Here is a 12264-nt window from a genome sequence, read left to right on the forward strand (position 1 = left end):
CATTATTCCTAGTTCTCTGAGGCCAAATGGGTCCTTCCTCCATAATGGCCCTTACGATGCTTAATCACAGGTAGTACATCTCCCCTGTGGTATCTTTTCTCAAAGGACACTAAACGTGCACTCAATTTCTTCAACTGATCTTATGTCATGAACTAAAGGCCCTTCATCCTCCTGGCTGCCCTCCTTTGGACACTGCAACTTGTCTATGCCAACGACTGAGCACAATTCTCCAGATGAGGTCTAAGGGCAGAATACAATGGGACTGGATGCTCATCTCCCAGTTCCTGGAAGCTATTCCACTACTAACACAGCCCAGGATTGAATTAGCTTTTTGGGCAACCACATTAGAATAATAACTCATATTGAGCTTGCAACCCACTAAAACTCCATATCCTTTTCAGAACTGCCATCTCTCCATGCTTCTGTCAGGTTTTTTTTTTTTTGTGCCCAAATGCAATACTTTACATTTATCTCTATTGAATTTCATCTTATTCAGTCAAGTGCTCTATACTGTTAAGAACCTTTTGTCAACAGGCATTTTTAAGCACTTACTTTGTGTCAGGCACTGTGTTAAGTTCTGGGGACACAGAAAAAAGCAATAACAGGTTCCTTGACCTCAAGGAGATCATATTCTAATGGAGATAACATGCAAACAACTATAGGATATGAGGAATGAGTGAAAACACTGAGGGGAGATAAGGAGCTCTGCTGCTCACCCCTACCAGGCAGCTTCAACTATGACACCACAGAGAATAAAACGACAGAGAATTCTGTGACACCACTGTCAGGAGTATGTGATCAGGGATGCATCTAAACCGAGCAGGTAAAGGAGCTTCCACCACAGGTTTGTGAAGACAGAACCTGATGCATTTTACACTTCCATCCTTTGCCTCTTTCTACCATCTTGTTCTCTCTCAAGGGAATAAAGCAGAATCTGGTTTTACTCATCTGTGTTTATTAATAGTCTAATAGTTCACTAATAGTCTTTCTGTTTTCACACTTCTTAAAAATAGATTTTCTCTAAGACTGTATGGACTTCGTTATTATTGTACTGATTATGTGTGCGTCCTTGGGGACAAACAGGTATTGAGGTACCCAGGGAGAGAGATGTTCATAATTATTGAGAATATTACCAACATGGGGGCTTAGAGATAGACTTTAAAGAGATTTTATTGATTCATATTTTATTGCATTCCAAAAGCAGAGGGAATGCATGAATCAAAATCAATACCTATATCCAATGAAGCCAAGTCAATCTTGTTTGGAGGAAGAGCTTCAAACAGACTGAAGTTAGTTTTTTTGAGTAAATTACCTCAAGGAATCTTTTATTGTTTTTCCCAGACAGTTCTAGAAGGAAACTACTCTACTCCAACCCCCAAAGGGATAGACAAAGGAAGCTGACTAAAGAGAAAGCACGTGAAGGGTAGGAGCTAGAGGCCACAAGGACATCGAGCAACCAAAAGAGAATAACTAGCTCCCTTCCTCAGCCAAACACCTTCTGTCCTTATCCACTGTGAAAAATGATTTTTCTTAGTAATCATTATCTTCTCCTCATCACCCTTTCTTCCAAAGTTCAGTTTCTTCTTCAGAAAGACATTAAGACCTAACCTAAAGGGTCCATTTCTGTTCACTGTGTAGCCCAGGCAGGTCTGGGAAAATGTTGATTCCTCCTTATATTCAAAATAGGTGATTATGGAAACTGATGTCTCTTTGACCAAGATTAAGTGCCCTAGTCACATATCCCAAGACCCTCATTTTATATAGCCCACCTCCCGTCATTTTGACCAGTCAGAGTTAATTGGAACCCCTTGGAAATACCTACTCTTTGAAGGGCATATAACTGTGCCCCAATCCCCAAATCAATACAATTCTGGACTAACTCCCTTAGGGAGGACCCAGATCTGGACTACAACTCCCATGCAATGCATGCATGTCACCAGCCTGAGAGAAATTAATAACATGGACACAACCTAATTTTGTTTGTCTCTTTCTTAGAACAAACTCTTTGAGATTGACACCACTAACAGATAAAGAAAAACAATTGAAGACTTGAGAACTCTGATCCCTCTCCCCTTTCTTGGCAGAGGAGTGATAGACTATAAATATAGAATGAGGCTTACCTTGTCAGATATGGCCAATTGATTAGATTATTTTTCTTAACTGGGTTTTTTTTGTTACAAGGAAAAGTTCTATGGGAAACTAGGGGTGCAGTGGGGGGGGGGAGAGGGTAGACAACCATTGGGAAGAAACAGTGATATGGCAAAGATATAAAAAAAATTGCTTCTTAAAAATGTGTGAGTGCCTCTCTCTCCTTTTCCACCCCTCTGAGAATAGGCTAAATAAATCAAGTTCTTTCCTTAAAATAAGTAGTGCCTGGTTTGGGCCAGACTGCTCTGTTTGGCTGCCCAGCAGATCATTCCATTAACGTGCATTTATTATTTGCCCATTGTGTACAAGGAATTGTGATGGGCATACAAGGGGGTAGAAAAAGCCCATATCTCCTGACCTCAAGGACTTTACAATTGAGTAGTGTAATGGGAATGGGAATTTGAAGATCTTCCCTGCCTCTTAACAGACCTAGGGGGGAATCTGAAGACCTCCCCTGCTCTGAAAGTAAACTCTGCCCCCTAACAGGCTGAGTGTTATTACATGGAGCCTGTGATGGAGGGGATTTGCTAAAGAGTGGAGCAGAGCCCATAGGAAGCTCCCTGCTGTGAAGATAAACTCTGCTCCATAAAAGACTAAACGTAGTCACGGGGAGCCTGTGGTGGGAGGAGTTTGCTGAAGGAAGCAGGAAGCCAGAGTCAGAGAGACAGTGGGAAAGAGAGAGGTTTGTGTGTAAATATTGATCTTGTATTGGTTTGTGGGAAGACTGAAGGATACTGTGGCTCTCAGTGTTATTATGGCTTGTTAATTTCTTTACTATTATGATGGAATTGGCTTACTGGTTTTGGGATTCAGTTTACTGGTATCGAAATAAATGTTTCAATTCTATCCTCTACCTGGAGAATCTGTTATATTTTGCTATCTAATGTCATGCGATATTTATAGTTATGGTCTTTATTTTGATCGTGGGTGCTGTAAATATTGCATTAGCACTACAAGTAGGTACAAGTATGGCCCTTTCATGAGAAATTACTGTGGTTTCCTTTCAATCCTAGGTCCAGACTACAGGAAATAGAAAATATCTGTATATATCAGTTTTTCCCCAAACTGGGAGATTATTACCTAAAATCATCTCCCATTCCTTTCAATGACTTTGCTGGGGTTCTTAAACAGTTTGAGGGTTAGATATGAGTCTAATTTTAAATTTAAGTCAAATTGGCTCATCAAAATACAGAATTATTTAAGACCACTGAATGCCTTTTGAGAGAACACAGATTTAGATCTGAAAGGGTCCCTGGGAGTCATTTTTAATTTTACAAATGAGGAAACTGAGGACCAAAGGCATTAAACGACTTAACCAAAGATCACATGGTAAGTAAAGTAGCCAGAATTTTCACTCAGGTCTTCTAATTCTACAGCCAGTGTTCTTTTTATTACACCCCCTTACCAGGAATTTCATTTGAGAACTCTTGACCAAGGTAATGTGGTAATAGTGTCTATTTTAATTTTACCCTTCTTGTATGTTGAATAAATAAGGTTTGTCCTTCATTCTCAAAGAGGACCTGCAAGTGAATTGGATTCCAGTGAGGGAGGGCTAAAGGCTTATTTTTCAGACTAGTTCAGGAGAATTTAGTTCAAATTGATAAAAAAAAAAAAAAAGTTTAAGATATATTTTAAAACACTGCAATTTTTCTAATTTCAGGGTCATGACAAATAGACAAAATGCTGCCAATTTAGTCTGAATTTTCTTGAATGAACAGGTATCAGTTATAATGCGCTATAGCATTGTTGTAGTCATGATTCTGTATTTAAAAAGCATGATTCTACTGACATACATTGTTGGAACTTACTTTACAGGATAGAAATAAATAGGCATTTTTCTTTTTTTTCCTTTCATTTTTCATTTTTCAAATGCTTTATTAACTTCTGATTTGCATCATTCATTTCCACCAGATTTTGAGTTACAAATTTTCTCCCCATTTTTCCCCTATCCACTGCCCCAGAATAGCAGTCCCACAGGATATCCCCTACTCCAATCTGCTCTCTCCCATATCTTCTCCCATATCCCCTTCGACTTTTCCAGTAGGGCATGGTGGATCTCTATGCCCCAGTGCCTGTATATCTTCTTTCCCAATTACATGTAAGATAGTATTAATAATAGTATATATGTATATATAATTTTAAACATTTGATTTTAAAACTTTGAATTCCAGATTCATTCCCTTCCTCCCTTGTCACCCACCCTTACTGGGAAGATAAGCAGTTCAGTATAGATTATATATATATATATATATATATATATATATATATATATATATATATGTATGTATATATACATATATTCAGTATAGATATAGATATGTAGCTAATGCAAAACATTAACATAGCAGATATATTGTAAAAGACTGACTATATTTCCTTCCCTCCTATCCCACCACCCACTTGTTCCATTCTCTACTTTTATCCCATCCCTTTTCAAAAGTGAGTGCTTCCAACTTCCCTCCCCCCCACCAGCCTGCCCTCCCTTCCATCATCCCCCCTTTCATCCCCTTCCCCCCTACTCTACTGTAGGGTGAGATACCCTATTTAGTGTGTATTTCATTCCCTCCTCAAGCCAAATTCGATGGGAATAAGGTTGACCCATTCCTTTTTGCCTTCCTATTCTTCCCCTCTTTTGTAACCCTTTTCCCTTGCCTCTTCTTTATAAGATAGTTTACCCCCATTCTCTCTCTCCATCTCCTCTCATTATATTCCTCTCTCACCTCTTAATTTCCTCTTTTAAGTATCATTCCTTCCTATTAAATTGGTCCTGTGCCCTCTATCTATGTATACCTTTAAGCATATATATACACACATTCACACATGTATTCATATGCCTGTATACCCTCTGATATAGACATACATATATTTTTATTCCCTTCAACTATTTTCATATTGAGAAAAGTTTCATCAGTTACAATTATTGTTTTCCCATGTAGGAATGTTAATAGTTCAACTTTGATCAGTGGTTTATGATTTATTTTCCCTGTTTACCTTCTCAAGCTTGTATCTTGTATCTGGATGTCAAATTTCTATTCAACTCTGGTTTTTTCATTAAGAATGCTTGAAAGTCCTCTATTCCACTGAATGACCATATTTTCCCCTGAAAAATGATACTCAGTTTTTCTGGGTAGGTGACTCTTGGTTTTAATCCCAGCTCCTCTGCCCTCTGGAATATCCTATTCTAGGCCCTTCGATCCCTCAGTGTAGAAGCTGCCAGATCCTGAGTTATCCTGATTGTGTTTCCACAATATTCAAATTGTTTCTTCCTGGATGCTTGTAATATTCTCTCCTTAATCTGGGAATTCCAGAACCTGGCTATAATATTCCTAGGAGTTTTCTTTTTTGGAATCTTTTTCAGGAGGTGATCGGTGGATTCTTTCAACCTCTATTTTGCCTTCAGGTTCTAAAACATCAAGGAAATTTTCCTTGAGAATTTTTTGGAGGATGATTTCTAGGTTCTTTCCCTGATCATGGCTTTCAGGTAGTCCAATAATTTTTAAATTCTCTCTCCTGGATCTATTTTCCAGGTCAGTGGTTTTTCCCATGAGATATTTCACATTGCCTTCTATTCTTTCATTTGTTTGGATCTGTTTAACATCATCTTGATTTCTCTTAAAGTCACTAGCTTCCTTTTGCTCCAATCTAAATCCAAGGGAACAATTCTCCTCATTGAGCTTTTGAGATTCTTTTTCCATCTGGCAAATTTGGTTTTACAAGGCATTCCTCTCCTCATTGCCTTTTTGAGCCTCTTTTGCCAATTGAGTCAGTCTGTTTTTTAAGGTGTGATTTTCTTCAGTCAGGCTGTTGACTCTCAGTTCATAATTTTCTTGCATCATTCTCATTTCTCTTCCCAATTTTTCCTCCACTTCTCTTATCTGCTTCTTAAGGTCCTCTATGGCCTGTAACCAGCTCATATTTTTCTTTGAAGCTTTTGGTGCAGTAGTTCTGACTTCACTGTCTTCCTCCTGTTCCATGCTTTGCTCTTTTTTGTCCCCAAAATAGGAGTCTAATTTTGGAGTCTTCTATTTGTTTTGTTTCCTTTGTCTGATCATGTCGCCCCTCAGTAGGACTCTGCCACCAGACAGGGGAGCTTTCTTCCCAAATGCTGGGGTTTTCTCAGTTGGGTACCCTCTCTGAGGCCTACACACGCTCTGGCAAGCTGTTCACGCACCTCAGGACCTCCACCCTAGACCGCAATCCAGATCCAAGCAGGTTAAAGCAAGAGTAATTACCTGCCTTGGTAAGGCTGACTGGTTGCCTGGTCCCCCTACACTCTGCAGGCCAGGAGCTGAAGCTTCAACATGGCTCCGGGGTGGGGTCTCAGTGGCTTCTCGCCCTAGGGGCAAAAGCTGACACACTCCTAACTACTGGTCCCAAAGTCCACACTGCACTGACCTCTCATCTTCTTTGCATCTATGTGTTGATGAATCTGGAAACAGCCACAGCTGCTTGTGATCTGAAGTCTTTCCAGCCAGCGACTAGTCAGGCCTGCCCTGGGACTAAAACCTTGGCTCGGGAGTAGCTAGGCTCGGCAACCAGAACACTGTGCTGGCCACCTGCTGCCAGCCTCCTGAGCTGTCCTCAGTGGGAGGTTAGCATCTCTGTGTCATTTTGTGGGTTCTGTAGCTCCAAAGTTTGTTTAGAGTCCCCTTTTACATGGATTGGGGAAGGTGGAAGCTGGAGCCTGATGGAGGTCCTGCTTCTACTCTGCCATCTTGACTCCACCCCCCTTTTCCCCCTGCCCCCCCCCCGAATTTTTCTAAAAGGCACTTGTGTTGACATTCAGTCATATTACTGAATTACAAATTCAAGTTGCAAAGAGATAAATTTAGCATGGAAATATGTTTTACATGATTGCACATATATAAACTATATCAAATTTCTTACTATCTTAGGGAGAAAGGGCAGGAAGGGAAAGAAGAGAGCATGAAGGAGAAAATTTGGAAGTCAATTTTTTAAAAAAAGATTCTTAAAGGGACCTTGATTGTTGCAGTGAATAGAGCACTGGCCCTGGAGTCAGAAGGGTCTGAATTCAAATCCAGTCTCAGACACTTAATTCACTTTGTGACCCTGAGCACGTCACTTAACCCCAATTACCTCCAAAAAAATTTTTTTAATGGTTGTTAAAAATTGTCTTTACATGTAATTAGAAAAAATAAAATACTATTTTTTTAAGAGACAGTTAGGCTTTATATAGGGAAAAACTTCTAAACAATTAGAGCTACCCAAAGTAGGACAGGCTGTCTTAGGATGTAGTTTACTTTCACTAGAGATTTTTCAGCAGAGATTGGATTACCCCTTTGAGGGAATATTATAGAAGGCCTTCATATTCTGAGACCAAGTAGGTTCTATGACCCTTCTACTTCTGAGAGTCTATAATTTTGTGTACCTTTATTGATCCAGCTCTGTCTGATGCTGAGGACACTAAAATTTCCCTAGCCCCTTTGTACAAGACAGGTTTTATGTCCATTGATTGGTTAATTGCATTAGTATTAGATTATGCTTAATTAGCATATCAAAATTAGTACTGAAAAGCACTTTGCTCTCTTAAATAGGTCTCATTCCTTAGAAAATTATGAAAATAAGTTATCTTTGGCACCCTCCCACTTGATGAAGTAGAAAAAGTCAAGAATGTGGGCTCAAATTCTGATTTTGCCCTTTTTACTATGAGACTTTAGGCCATTCACTTAGCATCTCTGGCCCTCAGTTCTTTCATCTGTGAAATAAAGGAGATTGGTTCAATGATTACCAGATGCCTTGCTCAAAAATACTGCTGGTTTCCCTGAGATTCTAAGTGTCCAACCTATGTCTAACCTTCTAAAGCACTGTCCCATGCTCTAAAGCACAGGTTCCCAGCGTGGGCCATACCACCCACTGGGATATGCTGGAACCATCCAGCACACTGGTAGTAGTAGCCTTGGGGGCAAATGGGGGACATTGGATAAAAATAAGGGGGCAGTGGAAACATAAGGAAAGAAGAGAAGAAAAGAAAATTTTGAAAAACCATTCATACATGTTTCATCTGTTGTGTAACAGTGTTAAAGTCATAGTGATTACATTATTTCCAAATAAACACACAAAGTGCAAGTTATAACTGATCAGTGGTCAAGCCCACAGACAGGTTTTAATAAGCAAGTGTTGGCAGATAAGCATGGAGCATATTGTCTAGCAGTCCAGTGTGCATCAGCAGGAATATGTGCATGTAATGACTTGTTTACAAAATGATACTATATGGTTACATGAAGTCATCAAAATTATTGAGTCATCAAAATTTCAATGCAGGAAAAAACTCACAAATTTACAATAAATTATTAAATATAAGATGTATCATTTTTAAAGAAAATTATATTTTTAAATTTTTTAAAATCATGCAAATTAAAAAAAAATACTTTTAAAGGATTAAAGGAAATAGATTTCCAGTGGAGCACTGAGTAATTTTTTTTTTAAAGGGGCAGTAGGCCAAATAAGTTTGGGAACCTCTGCTCTAAAGCTACCTTCCTTTCTATATGGCATCAAAACTACAGCTAGCTGTCTCAGCAGCCCAATGAGTGAAGAGAGTTTCTTGACATCTACGATTTCTCCTATTTTAAAACCTACAATGGCAAAGAAGTTTTAGTTTCCCACCTTAGCAAAGCATTGCTGGCAACATTAGCTGGCACCCTATTGGGCCAGTAAGCTATAGCTGGTACGCGATGTCCTCCTTCCCATGTGGTCTGCTTGGCTGAACTTCCCCCTGCAAAGAGAAGTTGGAGGTCATTCATTAGTTTATATCTGAAACCTAAGAATACTTCTCTTCAGCCTTAGGTTTATGATTACCAAACTGTTCTGATGAGCTAAGAAATTTCCAAGGATTAAATTAAAGGAGCCATTTTGAATCACTAAAGCAGAGTTACCCAGTTTAGCAGGAAAAATGAAATTGTGTTTTACAGAAAAGTCTTAAACACAAACTCAATTACCTATGAACATTCCCCTCAATCTTACCCTCAATAGAGAGATCAAAATTTCAATAGTTAATGTGCAAATCACCCTTCAAAGCCAAATGTTGTACACAGTTCACATATAACTTAGCCATATATCCCATGATTTTCTAGCCTAAATAATGATAACAATTTTGCCAAGTGGGAGGGAAGGAAAAAAGAGACATGGGTTGATCTGTAGTCATATTACTGCTAACTGAACTGTTGATGCTCCAGGTCAAGCATAACATACAGGAAATGCTCTAAATTCTTTGTTCTTTCTCATAACCATCTTTGGAGAACCCCAAATATTCTTTTGGTTTTTTTTTTTAAAGCCAAAAATCTCATTTCTATCCTGTATAAGAGGAGCTTAAAGCCTTTTCAGGTTTTGCTGTTCAAACCTACTTAGGAAAGGACAGGAATGAAGTCAGTCTAGTAATAAGTTTGTCCCTAGACATAGCTTTGCTTCTGTGTCTTTCCACTGACTCGTTTATCAACTTGGGAAAGTAGAATGTGTTTGGAATTGAAAATATTGCGAAACATCAAAACCCAGAGTTCTAGTCATTATCGGACAGATGGTCCTTACAGGGATAATGATCTAGGATAGTCTAGTCTTCAGAGATTAAAATCGGGTGGTATACTGAGTTGTCATCCTGAGCTATGATGAGGTTGTCCATGGAGATCCTCAATCCCAGAGACCAAAGGGTTTAATCCAAAGAAAAGAGTTAGTCCAAACCCAGTAGCTACTTAGGAATGTTATCTGTTATTTGTTCTAAAGAAATTGGTACCTGGGGCTGAGAATCTTTTGCAAGAGTCTCAGAATCCAGGACTCTGAAGGGGAAAAGACAGCTCACTTTGCAAGGCAGGGTGGTGGGGGGAGACATAGTTTATTTCTCCTAAGGAAGGATTTTGTTGGCCTATTGCTGAATAGCTCCTATTCTAAAGGAACTGGGTTTGTTTTGGGGTTTGGGATTTTTTTCAAGGCCTGAGATTCTGCACTAAAAGGTTATTGTAGTGCCACACTTCTCAAAAAGAAAAAATCACACTGTAGCCAAGGGCTTCTGTGGAAGTTCTATAACTGCATGCCCAGTGGGACCATGCCCAGCAGCATCTGGCACAGATTGCATCAATAATACAGCATCATCTAATGGCCCCACATCTGGTATTGACCACGCATCCAGCAGAGTAGTGGCAGCATTCAGTGGAAGCTGCATGACTAAAAGAAGCCAGTAGAGAATAGGTCCGATAAGTCAATGCAATAACATCACTAGAAAAAAGAAGCAGATTCTGTTACTACCTCATTAAAATTAAATGAAATTTTAAAAACCTCTGGCTAACAGAAGTTTATACGTAATCCTCTCTTTGTTCTTCTTTGTATATTAAAAATTGATTTATGGGGTGGCTAGGTAGCACAGTGAGTAGAACACCAGCCCTGGTGTCAGGAGGACCTGAGTTCAAATCCAGCCTCAGACACTTGATACTTACTAGTTGTGTGATCTTGGGCAAGTCACTTAACCCCAATTGCCTTGCCTTCCCCCCTCCAAAAAAAATTGATTTATATTTGGTTTATTTTTTATATTTGTTGATTATTAAGTTAATAATTATTTGTTGATGATTAAGTTTATGTTTGCTCATAATTAAGTTAATAATATTTGTTGATAATTAAGTTAATAATTAATTAATAATTGAAAACATTTAATTTTTTTAAGGGCAGTTTCCAAAAAAACAGAAACAAAAACAAAAGGCAGCAGTCCTAAAGCATCAGAGATGTAAATCTCTCTCAGCCACAGATATTCCCTCTATGGGTCCCCCTCAATGCATGGAATGCATTGCCCCCTTCCACACATGTTCTCTAAGAGTGAACTCTTATGAATGGTGTATCTGTTTTACTAGAAAATGTTTAATTGGTACTTTTCTTATTGTACCACTAGGTGGCACAAAACATTGGTCCTGGAGTGAGGAAAATTGAAGTTCAAATACTGCCTCAGACACTTAATAGTTCTGTGACCCTAGGCAAGTCACTTAGCCTCCATCTGCCTCAGTTTCCTCAATTGTAAAATGGGAGCCCCTAAATCCCAGGGTTGATATGAGGGTCAGATGAGAACACAGTACCTGATTAGTAAGTGCTAGATGCTAAACAAGCATTTGTTTGTTCCTTAACCCCCATGTCATTTCTTTAAATGGTTTTGCTTTGAACTGGGAAAGTAACATACTAGATGACTACAACAATTTAAAGGGAAGAAACAATAAAATGAAACTGAATGTTGCATAATTATAATGACCAAATGTGGCTCCGAAGAAAAATTGAGAAAATATACTCACCTCTTTTCACTGCAGAGATGGGGAACTATGGGTGTGGAATATTGAATATGATGTCAGATATGGTTAACATGTTGAATGTTTTTGATGAACTGATTTTTTCTCATTTAAAAAAGTTTGTTACAAGGGGTGGCTCACTGTCTAAAGTAAGAGGAAGGATATACTTAGAAATGAATATGAGGTAAAAAACAGAATGTTGCAGACATGGGTACAACTTAGATTAGGCAATATGGTCAAAGTTCTCTGGAGGAGACCTCATTCTGGATTTCTTAAGTCTCTTTCAGAGACTGAATCTCTAGCAGATGACCCAACCCAGATAGATTCAAAGGCATCAACCAACAACATGTAAATGCTAATTCACCCAGCAGCAAGCACATCCTTCCCTGCCTGACTTCCCATCCTCTCACTGGATGGAAAGCCTAGGATGCAAAATGTTGCTTCCCAGTGGGAGAGGTTATGCAACAACCTGATAGCATAAATTATAAACTGTGAAGGTCTCCTAGGCGCAGCAGGATGCCAAAAACACAAACACAACAGAATGCTTCCTCATCACTGGGAGATGGAGAGAGGGGGAGGGGAGGCACAGCAATTCTGCTCTTCAAATTAAGCCAAAGAAGCAGACAGAGGGGCATTCATCTTAGGGAAAAAACAAGTCATCACTTCCACACTAAATAGGAAATTAGGTCTGGGGGTAGTGTCAGGAAGGAGAGGAATGGTGACTCCTAGGACGCTGAATCTAAGTCATATGCTGCATGGGATTATTATATATTGAGAGTTCTGGGGATCTTAACATACATCTGTGTATGTGTGTGAGTGACAGACACCTTTGGCAGCATGGTAA

General features: G+C 39.1%; 1 protein-coding gene across 5 annotated transcripts in view; it reads right to left on the reverse strand.

Moving 5' to 3' along the window:
• Window positions 1–12264, reverse strand: part of ARSG (arylsulfatase G) — a 194516-nt gene that overhangs the window by 19021 nt on the left and 163231 nt on the right. For all 5 annotated transcript variants that reach the window (XM_069076565.1, XM_069076562.1, XM_069076564.1 and 2 more), the window contains exon 10: window positions 8773–8881. In XM_069076565.1, the coding sequence (XP_068932666.1) occupies window positions 8773–8881 (109 nt within the window). The remainder of the gene's footprint in view (window positions 1–8772; window positions 8882–12264) is intronic.

This window comes from Petaurus breviceps, unplaced genomic scaffold (assembly GCF_028583685.1).
Source record: "Petaurus breviceps papuanus isolate PSGF00001 unplaced genomic scaffold, PetGlider_PUasm1.0 90925, whole genome shotgun sequence".
NCBI classification, from domain to species: Eukaryota; Metazoa; Chordata; class Mammalia; order Diprotodontia; family Petauridae; genus Petaurus; species Petaurus breviceps.